The sequence below is a fragment of the Dromaius novaehollandiae genome, chromosome 26 (assembly GCF_036370855.1).
Source record: "Dromaius novaehollandiae isolate bDroNov1 chromosome 26, bDroNov1.hap1, whole genome shotgun sequence".
Classification (NCBI taxonomy): Eukaryota; Metazoa; Chordata; class Aves; order Casuariiformes; family Dromaiidae; genus Dromaius; species Dromaius novaehollandiae.
In genome coordinates this window covers 6,753,031-6,770,717 of record NC_088123.1, presented here as the reverse complement: position 1 = coordinate 6,770,717, position 17,687 = coordinate 6,753,031, and the positions used below count along the sequence as shown (strand labels likewise).

The following is a 17,687-nucleotide window of genomic DNA, read 5'->3' as shown; positions in this document are numbered from 1 at the left end:
CCTGCCCGGACGCGGAGCAGATGCAGCCACTGCATGGGGCGGGGGGCCCCTTTCGCCTGGGGGCCACAGGCCAGCAGCGACGCCTGCCTGGCTCCCTGCCTCAGCCGGGGCGAGGGGGCATAACACGGCTCCGTGCCGCTCCGCCGGGATGGCTTGGCGGGGCCGGGGCTTCCCTGCCGATGCTGCAGCCCGGACCCCGCGGCCCCGGCTGGGGACGGAGGTGCTCCCTGCCGCGGGAGGGGGCAGCCGGTGCGTGCTCGGCATTTTTGGCGTGCCCCGCAGCAGCCTCCATCAGCTGTTTCCGTTCAGCGTGCCTCCTCCTCCTCTTCCTCGCCTCCGCGGGCACGTGGGGCGCCGGCGACGGAGCTGCGCTTCGGGCCGCCCCCGCGGCCGGCCGGGGCGACGGGTCCTGGCCCCCTTCTCCCGGGGCCGGCGCGGCGCAGAACAAGCCGGCTCTGTGCGCGCACACAGAGCGGCCTTCAGCCTCGGCCCCCCCACCGCAGCCCTGCCCCGGGCGCCCCCGGCCCCGTCAATAGCGGGATTGTGCGGGGCGCCGGGGCAGGTGGCCGGCACGGGGCAGGAGCCACCACCGCCCTCGTCCCCGCTCCTCCGTCACCGTTGTCCCCGCGTCGCCCCGGCCTCGTCGCTGGGTCTCAGCAGTGGCGGCCGCGAGGGGACGCGTCCGTGTGCCCCGCAGATCTGGACAAGCTGCTCTCGGACCTGCGGTCCTTCCTGCTCATCCTGGACCGGGAGAACCTCAGCGCCGCGGCCCAGGCCAAGAAGGAGTCGGTGGGCGAGCTGCTGGGCAGGCTCCGGAGCCCGCCGGGTGAGCGGGCGGCGGGGGGCGCGGGGGCTGCTCCTCCCCGGAGCACCCGGCCTCCTGCCGCCTCTCATCCCTATTCCGCCAGCTCCAAGCTTTTGGCCAGGAGCTTTAGTCCAGCCCAGAAGGGGCTGCGGGGTGGGGGGTGTTTGGAGCAGGCCGGTCCCAAGCCGGGGTCCCGCCGTGACGCCGCGCTCCCCCCGCAGCGGAGGACGCCGAGTACATGATCATGCGCTGCCTCGCGCCGTCCTCGGGGACCGGCAGCCTGCGGGGCCGGGCCGGCCCGGGCCCCCGGCCGGGTGAGTGGCCGCACCGCGGGGGCTCGGCCGGGTTGCCCAGCTCTGCCGCTGCTGTGGAGCGGGGAAGGGCTGCTGCTCATCCTGCTTCTCCCCCCAGGATCTGGGACTCCGGATGCACCGGGAGGAAGAGCGTGCAAGTGCCCCCCAGCCAGCGCCCCAAGCTCACCTGGGGGGGTAAGAGCGGGCGGCACGGGGCTGGGGGGGGCCCTGCCGCCAGCCCGCAGCACCACCGGCCCCAGGGCGCGCGAGGGCGTGAGAGAGGGGGACCCAGCGGAGATCCCTGCGCTGCAGCCTCGCTCGCGCCAAGAGTGCCGAGCCGGGAGCGCGGGGGGCCCGGCCAGGCCAGGAATGTTCCCATGCTGCCTGCCAGCTCCGGGGATGCTGCCTTCCCTGCCCCTTCCCTCCCCAGAGCCAGGCGCCGGGCGCCGCGCCACCGGCCGATGACTCCTACGAGGACGCCGAGCCCTCCAGCCTGGGGGGGCCCGTCGGTGCCGGTGAGCCCCCCGACGCGCCCGGTCCCCGGCACCCCCCCGCGCCCCGCGCCCTGACGCTGCCCCTCTGCCCCGGCTAGCAGGCAGCGCCGACAGCGACAGCAGCCACTACGAGTCGTACGGGGAGGAGGAGGAGTGCGCAAAGGACCGTGCCCACTACCTGCAGTGGCCGCCGGCGGCGGGGCCCGACGCCGACCCCCCCGGCCGCCCCGAGGCCCAGCTCTGCGGCTTCCTCTGGAGGAAGCGCTGGCTGGGGCAGTGGACGAAGCAGCTCTTCATCGTCAGGGAGCACGTGCTGCTGGTGAGAGCCCGGCTGGGGGGAGGCAGTGGGTCCCCCGGCCCCGTGCAGCCCCCTCTCCGGGGGTCTGTGCGGGAACCCTGCGCCGTCCCAGCCCGGGCGCCCGCTCCGCGCCCCGGCACCCGTCCCCGTCCCATCCCAGCGCCCGTCCCCGTGCCAGCAGCCCGCGGCTCACGCGGCCGCCGCCTCCGCAGTGCTTCCGGTGCGCCAAGGACCTGCAGCCGGTGCTGGAGCTGGACCTGCGGGGCTGCCGCGTGGCCTACAAGGCCAAGCCCGGCAAGAAGGTGCAGCACCAGCTGAGGGTGACGGGGACGGCCGGCGAGGCCCTGGTCATCGGCTTCCAGAGCCGGCAGCAGGCCGAGGACTGGAGGAAGGTTTGGAGGTGTCACAGCCTGGCAGAGCTCTGCGTGGGCAGGAGAGGGGGGAGAAATGGGGGCGCGGGACCCCCACTCTGCCCCGGGGATCCCAGGGCAGCGACGCTCCCTCTGCCCCGGCAGGTGATCGACGAAGTGAGCAGCGATTCTGCGAGCGGGCTGGCGGCCCCCAGCCCCCCGGCATCGCCCGCCGCGCGGCTCGGCAGGGTGAGTCGCCGGCCTGCGCCTGGGAAACTGGGGTGCAGGGGGGTCCGGCCCCCCCGGGGACGGCTCAGCCCGGCGCTCTCCTTTCCCAGGCCGCCAACGCACGGCTCGGCTCGGACTCAGACCCGGACCGCTCGCCGCGGAGCCCTGCCCGCAGCCCCCCGCGCGGGGACCGCGCTGGTGGCGGGGATGGGGAGCGGGGGCATCCCCGCGGGGAGCCCGGGGGCGAGGCGGCGGGGCCCGGCGGCTTCCTGGCGGTGCGGCTGAGCGGGCGCTGGCAGCGGCTGTGGTGCGCGGTGCGGCAGGGCGCCCTGCGCATGTTCGCCGAGCCCGACGGCGCCCGGCACCCCGTGTGCGCCGTGCCGCTGCGGGGCTGCGAGGTGAGCCCGGGGGCCGCCGCCGGCACCCCCCAGCGCCTCCGCATCCGCATCGCCCAGCGGGGCAGGGAGCTCGCCGTGCTGCAGGTGAGCGCCCGGCCCCCCACGGCCCCCCTGCACCCCCTGCCCGCCCGCCCTGAGCCCGTCCCCCTTGTCCCGCCGGCCAGACCCGCTCGGACGAGGAGAGGGAGGCCTGGCTGAAGACCCTGCGGGCCAGGGGAGCAGCGGAGCCGGCCTGCGAGCGGACCCCGCCGGACAGCCCGAGCCTGGGAGATGCCGGCAGCTGCCCGGCTGCAGGGTAAGGAGGCAGCGGCGGCCGTGGGGCGGCCGTGGGGCTGGCACGGGGCTGCCAGCACTGATGGACTCACCTCCGCCCCTGCTTGCAGCGGGCTGCTGCTGCGCCGCTTCCCGACCCCCAACGCCTACATGGACGACCCCTTCGGGCAGCTCCCGCCGGCCGCGTCCCCCAACCCCGTCTACTCCAACGTGGAGCGGCTGCAGCAGCTGGTAACCGATGCCCCCGCGGGTCCCGGGGCCGGCGAGGGCGAGGGGGGCCGGCTCGCTCCGGCCGCTCGCCCACGGGCCGTTCTCCTGCAGCAGCAGAGCCTGGACCGCGCGGCCCCCCGGCCGCACAGGAGACCCCTCTCCGCGGTGCCCAGCGGGGCCTGCAGCACCGCCCTGGGGGGGGCCGTGCCGGCGCAGGCAGGTGAGGAGCGGGCTCCGGCTCCGCTTGGCTTCGTTTCATCTCCTTGGCCCCTCGCTCGGGGCAGCCGCTCCGCGCCTGGGTGCTCCCCGTGCAGACCGTCCCGGGAGAGGACGCGGTGCCCGCGAGCCCCGCGCCGCGGCTGCCCTTTCCCCTGCCCTTCCTCCCGCAGCATCCGCCGCGCCTCGCCTGGGCCAGGCTGCCAGCCGGCAGCGGGCGGAGGTGAGCCCCGAGCTCAAGAGCAGGGATTTCTTCCGCTCCCAGCGCACGCTGACGCTGCCCGAGAGGAAGGGGGCTCGCGACGGCTTGGACTTCCTCATCGGTAGGATGCGGCGGGCTCGGAGCCCGCGCGAGACGGTGCACGGGGTGCCGCTCCCCGGCCCGCGCAGCACCGGGCTCAGCCTCCCGCTGCCCGCGCAGGCAGGAGAGCCTTCCCCAAGCTGGAGGAGAAGGTGGGGCAGCTGGAGAGGGCCTGCCGCGTGAAGAGCAGGCTGAAAGCCGGCTCCGAGATGAACCTGCTGGCCATCGGCAAGTCGCTCAAGGGCCACATAGCCGCCACCGCGAGCTCGGCCGGCTCCGAGGTAGGAGGGCCGCGGTGGCGGGGACCGGGGCGCGCGTGGCCTGGGGAGGGCTGCGAGGGGCCTTTGGCCGGGTGGGAAAGGCAGCGGGGTCTCTGTGCGTTGCTCGTCGGGGTTGGGCAGAGCAGGCATCGCCCTCTCCCCTCTGCCCGCCCCGGTTTTGCTGTCAGGGCTCTTTCCTCACGCCGCTGCTGAAGCGCACGGCCTCCGCGAAGAGCGCCCTGAAGCGAGCTCCCTCCGTGGTCGTCATCGAAAAGGGGAAGGTGCTGCAGAAGAGGAAGGTACGGCTGGAGCGGGGAGGCGGGGACGCTCGCTCACACGTGGGCAGAGTTAAGGTGACCCGGGTGCAGCCCGGGACCCCGGAGGTCCTGCCAGAAGCTGCCCCGGCTCTGCTGCTTTCCAGGAGTGGGAGATGAAGTCTGCCCTGTGAGCAGCCCCTCGTGCCCGCGCCGCGTCCCGGGGGCAGGATCCGCCCCGCACACACCCTGCCCGCCCGGGCACCTCTCAGCACAGCAACGCTGCACGTGGACCGTGCAGGACCGCCTCGGTATCTGTTTTTTTAACCATTGGTATCAACGCTATAACTACGTGTATCTATTTTTTATATATATTATATATATATGAACTCCCTGTCTGGGTTTCCAGTTTCTCGGCAGCGGCACCGAGGGCGGGCAGCCCCTCGCGGGCCCCGCTGCCTTGTCCCCCTCCCTGGCCCGGGGTCAGGGCTGCTCCCAGCAGCTTTGCGCTTTGGGCCCAGTTTTCCGGCTGCAACCTCACTGCCGCCAGCTCTGTCCCTGGCGCAGATCCGCTGGAGAACGGTGCCCGGGCAGGTCGCGGCCCCCCTGGATGCGCCCGAGGACCAAGCCGCCGGGGCAGATGCCGCCGGGCAGCGGCTCTGCAAGGAGCGGGGCCGCCGGGTGCGAGTTTAGCTGCCGCAGGGTGAAGGGGACGCCTTGTCTCTGCGCCCCAGCAGCGACGGGCTGGTGCCCAGCCGCGGCCTCGTGCCCGCAGCGGGGCCAGGGGCACCGCGGGCTCCCGGGCTGGCACCGGGCCCTTGCGGCCCGCTTCGCACGCGCCCTGTTCGCCGGGCTGCAGCCCTGGGCTGCTAAGGGAGCAGCTGGGTTGTGTTTGTTGTTGTTTCTAATTGTAGAAACATCCTGTGAGATTAAAAAAACAAACAAACCTGGCTTGGACCAGATGGTGTCGGGGGAAGAGGTGAGCTGGGCCGGGCCGAGCAGCGGCTCCCTAACCGGGCAGGGCCTCCCTAACCTGCGGGAGAGCTGCTGGTTTTCCTTTCACTGCGTGAAGGAGCATGGCGCAGCGGTGCTCTCGTTCATCTCTGCGAGGCGTGCACGGGGGGTTTCCCCGTCCCGGTGCAAGGTGTGCACGGGGGTCTCCCCGTCCCGGTGTGAGGTGTGCATGGGGGTCTTTCCTTTGCTAGTGCGAGGTGTGCACAGGGGTCTCCCGGTGCAAGGTGTGCACGGGGGTCTCCCCCCATCCCGGTGCAAGGTGTGCACGGGGGTCTTTCCCTGTCCCGGTGTGAGGTGTGCAGGGGGGTCTTTCCTTTGCTAGCGCGAGGTGTGCACAGGGGTCTCCCGGTGCAAGGTGTGCACGGGGGTCTCCCCCCATCCCGGTGCAAGGTGTGCACGGGGGTCTCCCCGCCCCGCTGCGCGCCCCGCCCGCACCCGCGGCCCTTTCCGGGCTCCGGGGCCTCCCTCCGCCGCCTTCCCCCCCCGCAGCGCCACGCCGAGCCGGGCCGAGCCGCCGGGGGAGGCGCCGCGGCCGAGCCGCCCTCCCCGTCCGGCGCTGGGCGGAGCCACCGCGGGGGCCGGGCCGGGCGCAGGGAGCGGCGCCGGGGCCGGGGCCGGTACCGGTACCGGGGCCGGTACCGGGCCGGGCCGGCGCAGCCATGCTGAGCCGCCTGGGCGCGCTGCTGCAGCAGGCGGTGGAGACGGTGAGTGGGGCCGGGGGGCGCGGGGGGGCACCGGGACCGGGACCGGGACCGGGGCCGGGCGCTCCTGACCGCGTCCCGGTGTGCGCAGCGGGAGCCCAGCGTGGACCTGCTGGAGGCCTTCACCGAGCACTGGAAGGGCATCACCGGCTACTACCTGGAGGCCACGGGTGAGTGGGGGCCTGGGGGCGGGCGCCGGCCCCGGGGGGGCCCTGGGCATTGCGACAAGGGCCCGCGGCCTGGGAACGGGGTCCCTGTGCCCGAGGAGAAGGTTCCCGGGCCCTAACGTAGGTGCCTGTGGCCTGGGAGAGGCTTCCATAGGCTGGGGACGGAGTTCCCGTGCCCTAGGACAGGGTCCCATAGCCTGGGAACAGGGTTCCCGCGCCCCGGGATGGGGTTCCCACGGCCTGGGAGTGGGGTTCCCGTACCCCAGGATGGGGTTCCCGCACCCCGGGATGGGGTTCCCACGGCCTGGGAGTGGGGTTCCCGCGCCCCAGGAGAGGGGCCTGCGCCCTGGGACAGGACCCCACGCCGCAGCAGGGCGCAGGGACCGACCCTAGCACGCTGCTGTTGGTTTTGCGGGCTCGCCTCGCTGCCGCAAAGCCCTCGCCCTGCTCCCCGAGGTGGCTGCAGCGGGCGCGCAGGGCCGGGGTGTGGGGCAGCCATGGGGCCAGGCAGGGCTGTGTCCCTGGGGGAACCTGGGGGTTTGGGTTGGTGCAGACACTCCTGAGAGGCTGCAGCGGTGTCCAGCCTGGGGTAGGTCTCTCCCCAGGTGCACGGTGCCATCCCAGGGCACTAAAAACAAGGCCTTGACTGCTTCACGTCCTCTCCCCGGCAGGAATTTGGCCCTTGGGCTGTGCTGGAGGCTTTCCCAGGCTTGCACCGCGTGCCGGGAAACCCCTGCAGCCCCGGCAGGGACTGGGGACGTAGGGGAGCTGAGCAGGCCCCGAGTGGAGGAAACAACCTCTCGTCCCACTGGGACGCACCATAGTGTTGCCATCTAGCGTCGCCAGCATTAACGGCCTTTGTTTATGGGGAATTCTGGGAATCCCCAAACATTTTGGGTGTTGCACGCCGGAAGCGGCGCCGGGAGGACGGGGCGGGGGGGGAGGAGACCCCGCGGCTCCCCCAGCGCCCGCGCTGTGTTTGCCAGACGAGAGCACCCCGGCCAAGGAGACCGACATCCCCTGGCGCCTCAAGCAGATGCTGGACATCTTGGTGTACGAGGAGAAGCAGCGGCCGGCGGGGGAGGCCGGGCCGTGCCTGGAGTACCTGCTGCAGCACAAGGTCCTGGAGACCCTCAGCACACTGGGCAAAGCGGAGGTGCGTGTGCATCGCTGGGGAAACCTCTCTTGGAGGGTTAGCCCCGCCAAAACCTCCGTGCTGCAAGTATTGAGGGCCTTTGGCGATATCCCTCTCCCGTGGCTTGTGGTAGCACTCCATAGTTTTAGCTTTGAAGGTATTATATTGGGGTGATAGGAGTTTGTGGAGTCTGGCCTGGTATTTCCGAGAGATTTTTGGCGTGGCAGTGCCCACCTGTGTCTTTGGGGGGTTGGATTGCTTGGCCTAGGTACTCCCTCCTCCCTGCTGGGATCATTCCTCCTGCTCAATTTTTTTGGATGCCTCCTGCATCTCCTAAACATGGATTTATGTGGAGGGTGCTGTGCAGTCTGCAGTGGGAGTTCACACTGCTGGCACATCAGTCCTGTGATTTGCAGGACACTGTGTTTTTAAAAAGACACCTCTCAAAGTAAGTACAGCCTCAAAATAACAGTTCTCCCAGGCTCTGTCACTAATAATACTGTGGCTCCCTATAAATAACCTTTTATTCAAGCAGAGGAAAATGGTAATGGTAGAAATAGTGCTCTTCATTTTGTGTTTTGGAAGTGCACGCTGGCCCTCTCGCTGCTGCGAGGACTTGCTTGTGTGGGGCGCTGGGTTTGAACTCCCTGGCGAGAGCGCTCCAGGACTAACGCAGCGGTGGGAAAGGGGAAGATCATCCCACCGCCGTTTCTCCGCAGGAGGGCTGGGGAGCTCAGCTCAGACATGGTCTTGCAGGGCTCCAGGCTGCCTGGCAGATTGGGGGCATTTGCAAGGGCATCGGGTGTGTAAACAGGCCGGCGGGGGCTTGCTGACGTCTCTGCTCCCCTTCCTTTCAGTACCCCCCCGGGATGAGGCAGCAGGTGCTCCTCTTCTTCAGCAGGGTCCTGGGGCAGGTGCAGCATCCCCTGCTGCACTACCTGAACGTGCACCGGCCCGTCCAGGTGAGCACCCGAAAACAGGCGCGCGGGGGCTGAGGCGGTGCATGGCAGCGGCCGTGCTGGCACGCTGCGTGCTGGGGCTGGTCGTGGCGTTGCTTCCAACGCTGATTCACCCGGGCCTGCCCCTCCGGGGCCGCTGCTGCCCACGCCGAGGAGGGGAAAATGCTGCCCTTGGCCCCGCCGAGCCCCGGGGGGAGCGATGCAGCCGGGTGCGCAGCACGGCACGGCGTGGCTGCCCTGCCCCAGCTCCCCGCGCTCCCGCAGAAGCTGCTCCAGCTCGGCAGCGACGCCCTGGGCTCCAGCACGGAGAAGGAGGAGGTGCAGTTCGCCGCCGTCCTGTGCGCGAAGATCAAGCAGGATCCTGCCCTGCTGCCGCACATCCTGGAGGTGAGGAGCCTCGAGGCAGCGCGCGGTGCAGGACGGGCCCTATTGCGCCCAAATCGCTCTGCGGACTTTGCAGCGTTGCCGGCCTCAGGGCTGGATTTGGCCTGCTTAGTTGGGTGTTTTCATGTGCTTTGCATCTCCCTGGGCTCCAGCCCTAGGGACAAGGGGGAGGAAGGCTGTGGCTAGGATGCTTTACAGCTCCTCTTCCTCTCTTCACCAGGGCAAGAGCCTCCTGAATGGGAAGAGGGCGGCGGAGCTGCCCGCCTGCCCCGAGGGAGAGGGCGGAGAGCATCCGCAGGGAGCTGCAGCCGGCATCCCCCCGGCCGGGAAAGCCGGGAGCTCGCCTGACACCGAGCCTTCCTCGCCGCGGAGGGACGACAACCTCATCACCGCCTTGGTGGGGCTGTGCAAGAGCCAGGTAGGGGGTGAGCGCCGGGCCCGGGGGCCGGGCGGACGCGGGTGGTTGCCTGACTCCTCTTCCTCTCGCAGAAGAGCCGGGTGGCACTGAAAGCCCGGGAGAACCTGCTCCTCCTCGTGGGGCTGGCGCAGGAGCCCGCCGCTGCCCGCCTGCTGCAGCGCAGCGCCCTGTGCCAGCGGGCTGCGGAGCACCTCTGCGAGCTGTACGGGGCCGTGCCCGCCGCCGCCGACCCCGCCGACATCCTCGCCCTGGACAGAGCCAGCTGGAGGTGCGGCGGGGCTGCCCCAGCCCGGTGCATCCCCCCCGGGGGGGCTCGGGGGCCGCCGTGCCGAAGCCCACGGCCCTGTGCCCGCGCAGGTCGCAGGGGGAGGCCGGCGGTGACGGTGCCTTCCCGGGGAAGGAGAGCCTGGCGGCCTTCTTCAGCTGGCTGGACTACCTGGACGAGCTGGCGAGGGACGCGCACCCGGTACGGAGCGCCGCGCCGGGCGTGGGGAGCTGGCTCGCACGCGCCGGCGCTGAGGCTCTGTGCTCGCCCGCAGATCGTCGCCGACGCCGTCGCCGAGGCCGTGTGTGAAAAGCTTTTCCGGGGCATCCTGCAGCCGCAGCTCCTGCAGATGTGAGTGTGCCGGGGGCGGTGCCACGGGGCTCGCCGTCCCACGGGGAGGGGGGAGCCAAGGGCGCTGGGGAAGCCCTGCACGGTGCATGCCCGCTTGCAGCTCCTGCAGCCGCTCCTGCAGTCCTGCTGCATCCTGGCAGTGCCGCAGCCCCGGCCTGCGGCTCCCGGCGCAGCACCGTGCGGTATTAGCCGCGTATTCCCATGGAGGAAGGTGCATCTTGCCGGGCACGGAGCGTTTGAGCCCGCTGCAGAGGTGGAGCGGGGCACAAAATAACGGCTGGGAGATGGTTTCTCTGGGCACGGTGCAGCAGAGGCTGCTTGGGGCCGCGGCTGCTGGGGTCTCCTCCCGGCTTGCTCGCTTCGGCCTCTCCTGCACCTCCATTTCCCCCGTGGGAGCTAGGGGAGGGCCAGGCTGCTTCGGAGCACCCCCCCTCGCAGCACCCAGCGCTCGCGCCGTCCCGGCAGGTCCGAGCTCGCCATCCTCAGGGCCACGGCCATGCTGACCGGCACGGTGCGGCAGCTCCGGGCGCCCGCCCTGCTCCGCGGCCTCGTGCTCTTCCTGCTGGGGCCGGAGCGGCAGCCCGAAGCGCCGGGAGCCTGCGCCCACCTCCTGCGCGCCCAGCTCATAGAGCGCTGCGACCACCTCTCCGACGAGGTGAGCCCATCACCGCCGCCGCCGGCCCCCCCCGCCACCGCCGGCCTCACGCCGCCTCCGCCCCCCCCGCAGATCAGCCTGGCCAGCCTGCGGCTCTTCGACGAGCTCCTGCGCGCGCCCCACGAGCACGTGCTGCACAGCCTGGCGCTGCGGAACCTGGAGGCGCGCGGCTACGCCCAGCGCGGCCCCGACGAGCGCGGCGGCCCCGAGCCCGACCTCGACGAGGACGCGCCGTGAGCGGGGCGAGCGCCGGGCCGCGGCGGGACTGGGGGTGCCCGCGGCTCCCGCCGGGTTAACGCTGCTCTCCCGGCCCCACAGGGAGCTGGAGGAGGATCCTTATTTCACCGATGGGTTCCCAGACTGCGGCTTGCAGCCGTCAGAAAAGCCGCCGCTCGCGGGAGCGTCCCGCTCGGTGGGGCAGGGACACACCAACGAGGTCGTCAGCAGGTAGGACTCGGCCACCCGCCACGGCGATGGGGAAGGGGCCCTGTGTCGCCGCGCAGCCCTCCCGTCCCCGGCGCCTGCTGCTCTTCCAGCTTCCTGTGCCTGGTGCCCGAAGAGGCCAAGACCTCCTCGTGCGTGGAAGAAGCCGGGTACGACACCTACGTGCACGACGCCCTGGGGATGGTGAGTACCCGGGGGGGCCCCGAGACCCTGGCGCCCGCCCCGGCGCTCGCCCACCGCCGCCGCTCGCCGCAGGTCCAGGCGTGCCGCGCCACCGCGGCCCCGTGGGGCTGGCCGCCCGCGCCCCGGCCCCTCGACGCCTGCCGCCCCGAAGCGGCCTTTTACGAGGGACACTTCCTCGAGGTGCTCTTCGCCCGCATGGCCCGGATCCTGGACCAGGTAGGGGCGGGGCGGAGGCGCAGGCTGGCTCCAGCCGGGCTCCCGGGGCAGCTGTGACGAGGTGCAGGCTTTGCGCAAGGCGTCCTGCCACCACCTCTGCTCCTCACTTAATTAACAAGCCAGCCCCTGGGACCGCAGATCCCTTGGGAGAGCTCCAGCAGAGCCTCGTTGCTCAGGCTGCCGGCCCGTCGCAGAGCCCACCCACCCCAGCGGGACCCGCAACCCCCAGTCTCCACCAAGATCCTCCCATAACCTCGGCCCGGGGTGGCGGGAGCCCCTCTGAGCAGGTTCCCAGGAGGTGACAGTTCCCAAGCGACTCTGCCCGTGATCAAAGGGCTCTCCTGGACCGCAGCCACCCTTTGTCTTAGCCGGGTGCATGTGAACAGGGGATGCGGTGCGTTAGCGTCGCTATTGTCAGCCCTGCGCGGGAGGGCGGGTGGGAGCCCTCCGCTCCTTCCAGGGGTCCTGGCTATGCCGTGGAGGCCTTGCTCGGTTTCCGAGGCTGAGCATGGGACCGGCCCCCCGAGGCACCCCTCCACCCCTGAGAGCAGGGGTAAGATTGCCGCAGGCATCAGCCTGGGCTCCTGGGCACTGGCAGCGTTTGCAGACGGGCTCGTTCTGCTCATCCCTCCCGAGCCCGCGGGTGGTGGGAAGGGGCTGAAATCCCCGTGGGAGCGTGCCGGCTCCCGCTGAGCGTCCTGCGCGTGTCCCAGCCCTACAGCCTGAACCTGCAGGTGACCTCGGTGCTGTCCCGCCTGGCCGCCTTCCCCCATCCCCACCTCCACGAGTACCTGCTGGACCCCTACCTGAACCTGGCGCCCGGCTGCCGCTCGCTCTTCTCCGTCCTCGTCCGGGTAACGTCACCGTCGGGGCTGGGGGGGGGGGGGGATGCCCCCCCCGAAACCGGGGCTGACCCTGACCCGCTGCTTGCCTCGCGCAGGTGATCGGGGACCTCATGCAGAGGATCCAGCGCGTGCCGCAGTTCAGGGCCAAGCTGCTGCTGGTGCGCAGGCAGCTGATGGGGCTGGTGCCCGGAGAGCAGTAAGTGCCGGCGTCCCGCGGGCCCGGGGGCCACGTGCCCCGTGCAGGGCTCGCGGCAGCGCCCCGCTCGCTTCCCCGCAGGATCGAGCACGCGACGCTCTTCAAGGGGGTCGTGGTGCTGGAGGAGTTCTGCAAGGAGCTGGCTGCCATCGCCTTGGTCAAGGTCCCGCCGGAGGGGCCCGCCTGAGCCCGGCGCCCGCTCCCCGGGGCGCCGCCTCCTTGTCCTCCTCTGCCGGGCTGCGGTGGCCTCCGGGGACAGCGTGTGTCCGGGGCCGGCAAGCCCGGGGACAGCACCAGGCTGCGGCCGACCCGACCCGAAGCAGCCGGGATGCCGGCCTGGCTCCGCAGCCCTCTCCTGGCATTGCACCCGGTGCAGCGGGGCGGCAGTAAGTGGGTCCTAATCCCAGCACTGTGCTCTGGTCCCTGCTTGCCCCGTCTGGCACCTCCCCGGGCCGTGGCAGCCTGCAACGGGCGCTGCACTGGCCCCCTCCGCGCCGAGGCGGCGGCACAAGACGTGGGGTGCAGCGGGTGCTAAATCCCAACTACCTCCCCGCTCACCTGGCCCGGGACGGGCCCCTCGGGGTGCACCACGCTGCTTCTCCGTGCGGGCAGGGGTGCTGCCCCCCGGCACGCCTCGGCATGGTGGTTTTGGCAATAATACTACACGCGGCAGGCGCTGCCCTCCCGTGACAATCGACCGGCTCCCCGCGGGGCTGTTAGCTGCTCGGGGGCGTCCTGGGGGGGGGTTATTACCCCCTCTCCTGCTGGGGCAACTCGACCTCCACAGCCCCCCGTTAGCCCGGGCACGGCGTGCGCGTTGCTGTGCGCTTGGTGTGGCTCCCGCCCGCGGGCGCGAGGGGCCTCGCCGGCACCGGCCGTCCCCCGCGAGCGACCTGTCTCTGCCTGCTGCAATAAAGCCGTGAGCTCAGCACCGCACGCTGCGACTCCTCCGTCCGTACGGCGCCGTCCCGGCCCCCCCAGCACCGCTGCCGGGTGCACAGCGTGCCGCCCTGCCGTCCCCATTGCCCTCCCCACCGCAGCGGGCGTCCTGCTCGCAGCCGCCTTCGGTCCCAGCAAGGAGCCACACGGATGCGAGGAAGCGATGGCCCTTTTTATTCGGCTCTGGCTGGCTCTCGGTCCCCTCCGGCAAGGGCGCGGCGCCCCGGACCATCCTCCCCGGGGCCGCGTGCTCTGTGCCCCAGGTTCCCGCAGCCTCCGCCTTGGAGGCCGGTTCCACTCACCCGTCTGTCACCGCTGTCCCAATTCAGAGCCGACTCGGGGAGCCCCAACGAGCTTCATCCCCATCCCGGTGAGCGCTGCGGGGTGGAGGGCAGCCCGGGTCCGAGGAGGCACCGACGTGCTCCCCCCGAGCGCCGGGGCCCTCGGAGCTGCTGATCTGCGATGCAAAAATCAGCTGCGCGTGAGCACGGGCACCGGGCTCAGCCGAGGAGCCAGCGGCCGAGCAGAGCTGGCAGGTCACGGCGAGCGGCCCCAGCACGGTGCTTTCCCCCGGCGCCGCACGCCTGGATGCGGCCGGCACATCGGCGCAGGGGAAAGGGTCGCGGTGCAAAAGGGACCCCCGGGTGCTGCCCCGCGCAGCCTACCTGGGCGCTAGCTGTAGATGGGCACCACGGCCGCCGCGCGAAGCCGCTGCACGATCCTGCCCTTCAGGCCCTCCTCCTCCACTCGCCACCAGCAGAACGCGGGGCCCCGCAGCTCGGGGGGGCCGGCGCCGGGGCTGCCGGCCGCGACGCTCAGCAGGACGTTGAAGCAAATGCCGTCCGCGCCGCCGGCACCGCCGGCGCGGTGCTGCAGCCCCAGCAGCCCCAGGGGCGCGGGGCTCGGCGGGGCCCGCGGCAGGCAGTCCCGCAGCAGCCGGAGCACCGGCGCGCGCAGCCCGCCCCGCAGCTCGGAGGCGGCCGTGCCGCAGGCCGTCACGGGCAGGTGGGGGGTCCCGGCCGTGCTCAGCAGCACCCACAGCTCCCCGGCGTCGCTGGCGAAGGCCACGAGGAGCCGCAAGCAGATGAGGGCGCAGGGCAGCTCCTGGGGCAGGGTGGCGGGGTGCGAGGGGCTGCGGCGGTAGCGGGCGGCCAGCTCCAGCAAGGGCAGGATGTCGGGGGCGCGCAGGGGCAGCGCCGTCGGCTCCCCGGCCCACCACGTGGCCTGCAGCGACTCGGCGTCAGCATCCTGCAGCGTCTTCAGGGTCCCACCTGCAGGGAGAGCGGCCCCGACACGCCGTCACGGCACTGGCGGGGACGCTGACACCCCAGCACGGGGATGGCAGGGATGCGGGTACCCCATCACGGGGAAGGCAGGGATGCGCGTGCCCCATCATCGTGCTGCAGGGAGCACCGATACCCCAGCACAGCACTGGCAGGGATGCTGACACCCCATCATGGGGATGGCGGGGATGCAGATACCCCAGCACAGGGCTGGCGATACCCCGCTCTTCCCCAGGGCCGAGCATGCACCCCCCCGAAAGGCGGAAGGACGCACCGGTGGGGCGCGCGAGGAAGACGAAGCGGATCCAGGCCGGCCCTCGCTCCTCCAGCGCTAGCAGGGTGAGCGGCTCGCACTCCAGCCCCGTCTCCTCCCGCACCTCCCGCCGCACGGCCGCCGCGATGCTCTCGCCGGGCTCCATCCTGCCGGCGGGCAGGTACCACTTGCCCCGGCACTCGGGCTTGGCCTCCTGCGTCAGCAGCACCTCGTCCTGCGGAGGGAGGCAGGGAGGCAGGGAGGCCGGCAGGGAGGGAGGCCGGGAGGGCCGGTGCCGGCGCCGGGCGCTCACCCGCTCGTTGAAGAGCACGGCCAGGACGACGTAGCAGGCGTTCCTGCGGAGCCGCGCGGGGCCGGCGGGCCGCGGGCAGCAGTCGTACCTCTCGGCCACGTCCCAGGCTCCGCCGCTCAGCACCGCGTGCAGCTCCGCCGCCGGCGCCTCCGCCATGGCACCGCGGCCCGGGCGCGCTGCGGGGCACGGCAGCTCTCAGGCGCCGGCTCAGGGCGCCGCGGGGCTGGGGGGCGGCGAGGGCACCCGCAGCGCGTGCAGGCGGGGGGCCGCGGCCCGCCAGCCCGGGAACGGCGGCTCGCTGGGCTGCAGGATGCAGTGAGGGAAGGGGTCCCTGGCCTGGGGGGCGCCGGGCTGCGGGGGGCTGCAGGCGAAGGGCTTGCTAGACTGGGGGACGCCCAGCGGGCTGAAGTAGGGGAAGGACGGAGGGACGTAGTAGGGGAAGAGGTCGCCAGCCCTGGCGATGCCCGGCGGGCTGCAGTAGGCGAAGGGCCGGCCGGACTGCGGGATGCCCGGCGGGGCGCGGTAGGGGAAGGGCTGGCTGGACTGCAGGCCGTACGGGGGCAGGTAGCACGCGAAGGGGTCGGCAGGCTTGGGGATGCCCGGAGGGGCGCGGTACGGGAAGGGCTTGCTGGACTGGGGGATGCACGGGGGCGCGCAGCAGGGGAAGGGCTCGCTGGACTGCAGGGCATACAGCGGGCTATAGGGGAAGAGGTCGCTGGAGTTCGGGATGCACGGAGAGCTGCGGTAGAGGAAGGGCTGGCTCGACTGCAGGATGCATGGAAAGCTGTAGTAAGAGAAGGGCTTGCTCGACTGGAAGACGTAGGGGGGCAAGGGTTTGCTGGACTGGGGGATGTAGGGGGGGAAGGGTTTGCTGGACTGGAAGATGTAGGGGGGGAAGGGCTGGCTAGACTGGGGGATGTCCAGGGGGGCGTAGGAGAGGAAGGGCTCGCTCGGCGGCGGGGTGCGTGGGGGGCTGTAACTAGGGAAGGAGTCGCCAGCTTGCGGGGGCCAGGGCTGGCTGGACTGCAGGGAGCAGTAGGAGAAGGGCTGGCCGGAGCGTGGGGTGCCTGGGAAGAAGCGCTTGGGGGAGTGTGGGCTTCGTGGGGGGGTGCTGGGTTGCAGGATGCAGTAGGGGAAGGGTCTGCTGGACTGCAGAGTACAGAAGGGGAAGGGGGTGCTGGACTGCAGGGTGCAAGGGGGTGCGCTGGGCTGCAGCGTGCAAGGGGGGAAGGGTTTGCTGGACTGCAGGGTGGAAGAGGGGAAGGGTGTGCTGGGGTGCAGGGCGCACAGCGAGGCGCAGCGGGAGAGGGTTTGCTGCGTTACGGGGTGCAGCAGGGGAGGGGCTCGGGGGTCTGCAGGGTGAGAGAGGGGGAGGGTTTGCGGGACTGCAAGGCGCAATGGGGGAAAGGTTTGCTAGGGTGCACGGGGGGTGCAGCAGGGGAAGGGCTCGGGGGACTGCAGGGTGCACGGGGGGTGCAGCAGGGGAAGGGCTCGGGGGACTGCAGGGTGCACGGGGGGTGCAGCAGGAGAAGGGCTCAGGGGACTGCAGGGTGCACGGGGGGGGCAGCAGGAGAAGGGCTGGGGGGTGCAGGGTGCACGGGGGGTGCAATAGGGGAAGGGCTCGGGGGTGCAGGGTGCAATAGGGGAAGGGCTCGGGGTGCAGCAGGGAAGGGCTCGGGGGTGCAGGGTGCAATGGGGAGGGCTCGCGGGGCGCCTGCAGCCCCCCCCGGGGCGCCTCCGCCGCGCGCATGCGCCGGAGCAGCGCGCACCGCCCCCGACTCACCGCGCGTCCCGGGGCTCCGCCGCGCGCGCGCCGCCAGGCCGCCAGCTCCCCCCCTCGCCGCCCATAGGCCGCCCCGCGCGCCGAGCTCGCTTCGCATTGGGTAGCGCCGCCGTCACTCTTCTAACAGCAGCGGGGCGGGGCTTAGGCCTTAAGGGGGCCGGAGGTGGGTTGGCAGTGGCGCGTCGTGCGCATTGCGCATGCGTGGCGTCATCCACCGCATGGTGCGTGGTGCATGTTGCGCAGTGCATGACGTCAGACATTGCACGGGGCGCATTGCGCATGCGTGGCGTCGTACCCGGCATGGTGCGTGGTGCATATTGCGCAGTGCATGACGTCAGACATTGCACGGCGCGTATTGTGCATGTGTGTTGTCATAAACTGCGTGGTGCACACTGCGCAGTGCATGGCGTCATACGCTGCATGGTGCACGCTGCACAGTGCACGGTGCATGTCGCATGCGGCACGCCGCGGGTGCAGCACAGGCCCCGTGCACAGCGCGTGCGGCGCCCCGGGGTCACCCTGCTTCCCTGGTGTCATTAGGCCGTGCAGACATCTCCAGGCAATGGTCCTTGGGGGGGCTGCGCGGAGCAGGGCAGTCCTGTCCCCCCACCCGTGTCACAGTGCTCGGTGCTGCGGAGGAGCTGCAGCGCGGCTGGTGCTGCCTGTGCCCTCGCGCAGCCCTGCACCGAGCCCGCTGCTGCCTGCAGCACGCAGCCTGCCGCGACAGTGCTCCCACGCCGGCAGGGCGCCCGGCCCCCAGTCCTTCGTGCTGCCCGCCCGGCGCCCCGGACCTCTGGGCAGCC

General features: G+C 71.8%; 2 protein-coding genes across 6 annotated transcripts; one reads left to right on the top strand and one right to left on the bottom strand.

Annotated features, from left to right (window-relative positions):
- Nucleotides 1-5,867: 5,867 nt before the first annotated feature.
- Nucleotides 5,868-13,249, top strand: FHIP2B (FHF complex subunit HOOK interacting protein 2B). Of its 2 annotated transcripts, XM_026122399.2 has the most exons (17): nt 5,868-6,098; nt 6,187-6,265; nt 7,249-7,418; nt 8,255-8,359; nt 8,621-8,743; nt 8,961-9,158; nt 9,230-9,426; nt 9,516-9,624; nt 9,698-9,774; nt 10,240-10,429; nt 10,502-10,662; nt 10,748-10,876; nt 10,966-11,056; nt 11,129-11,272; nt 11,986-12,126; nt 12,213-12,313; nt 12,395-13,249. In XM_026122399.2, exons 1-17 carry the CDS (start codon nt 6,054-6,056, stop codon nt 12,498-12,500), a joined length of 2,166 nt encoding a protein of 721 aa, XP_025978184.2. In that variant the 5' UTR covers nt 5,868-6,053; the 3' UTR covers nt 12,501-13,249. The 2 variants fall into 2 exon arrangements, with proteins under 2 accessions (XP_025978184.2, XP_064353779.1); XM_064497709.1 differs by lacking the exons at nt 10,240-10,429; nt 10,502-10,662.
- Nucleotides 13,250-13,403: 154 nt separating this feature from the next.
- NUDT18 (nudix hydrolase 18) lies at nt 13,404-16,966 on the bottom strand. 4 transcript variants are annotated; one of them, XM_064497731.1, is made up of 5 exons: nt 16,885-16,966; nt 15,190-15,277; nt 14,810-15,023; nt 13,918-14,523; nt 13,404-13,709 (listed from the first exon to the last, which is right to left on the bottom strand). In XM_064497731.1, the coding sequence occupies exons 1-4, from the start codon at nt 16,947-16,949 to the stop codon at nt 13,925-13,927; spliced, it is 966 nt and encodes a 321-aa protein (XP_064353801.1). In that variant the 5' UTR covers nt 16,950-16,966; the 3' UTR covers nt 13,404-13,709; nt 13,918-13,924. The 4 variants fall into 4 exon arrangements, with proteins under 4 accessions (XP_064353801.1, XP_064353800.1, XP_025978153.2 ...); XM_064497730.1 differs by having other exon boundaries at nt 14,810-15,277; nt 16,885-16,932; XM_026122368.2 differs by lacking the exon at nt 16,885-16,966 and having other exon boundaries at nt 15,102-15,930.
- Nucleotides 16,967-17,687: the final 721 nt, after the last annotated feature.

Coding starts and splice junctions, on each gene's coding strand:
- FHIP2B (XM_026122399.2), top strand. CDS start 6,054: ATGCTGAGCCGCCTGGGCGCGCTGCTGCAGCAGGCGGTGGAGACG. Junction 10,877..10,965: donor ACCAACGAGGTCGTCAGCAG/GTAGGACTCGGC, acceptor CTGCTCTTCCAG/CTTCCTGTGCCTGGTGCCCG. Junction 12,127..12,212: donor TCTTCTCCGTCCTCGTCCGG/GTAACGTCACCG, acceptor TGCCTCGCGCAG/GTGATCGGGGACCTCATGCA.
- NUDT18 (XM_064497730.1), bottom strand. CDS start 15,257: ATGGCGGAGGCGCCGGCGGCGGAGCTGCACGCGGTGCTGAGCGGCGGA. Junction 14,524..14,809: donor CTTCCTCGCGCGCCCCACCG/GTGCGTCCTTCC, acceptor CTCTCCCTGCAG/GTGGGACCCTGAAGACGCTG.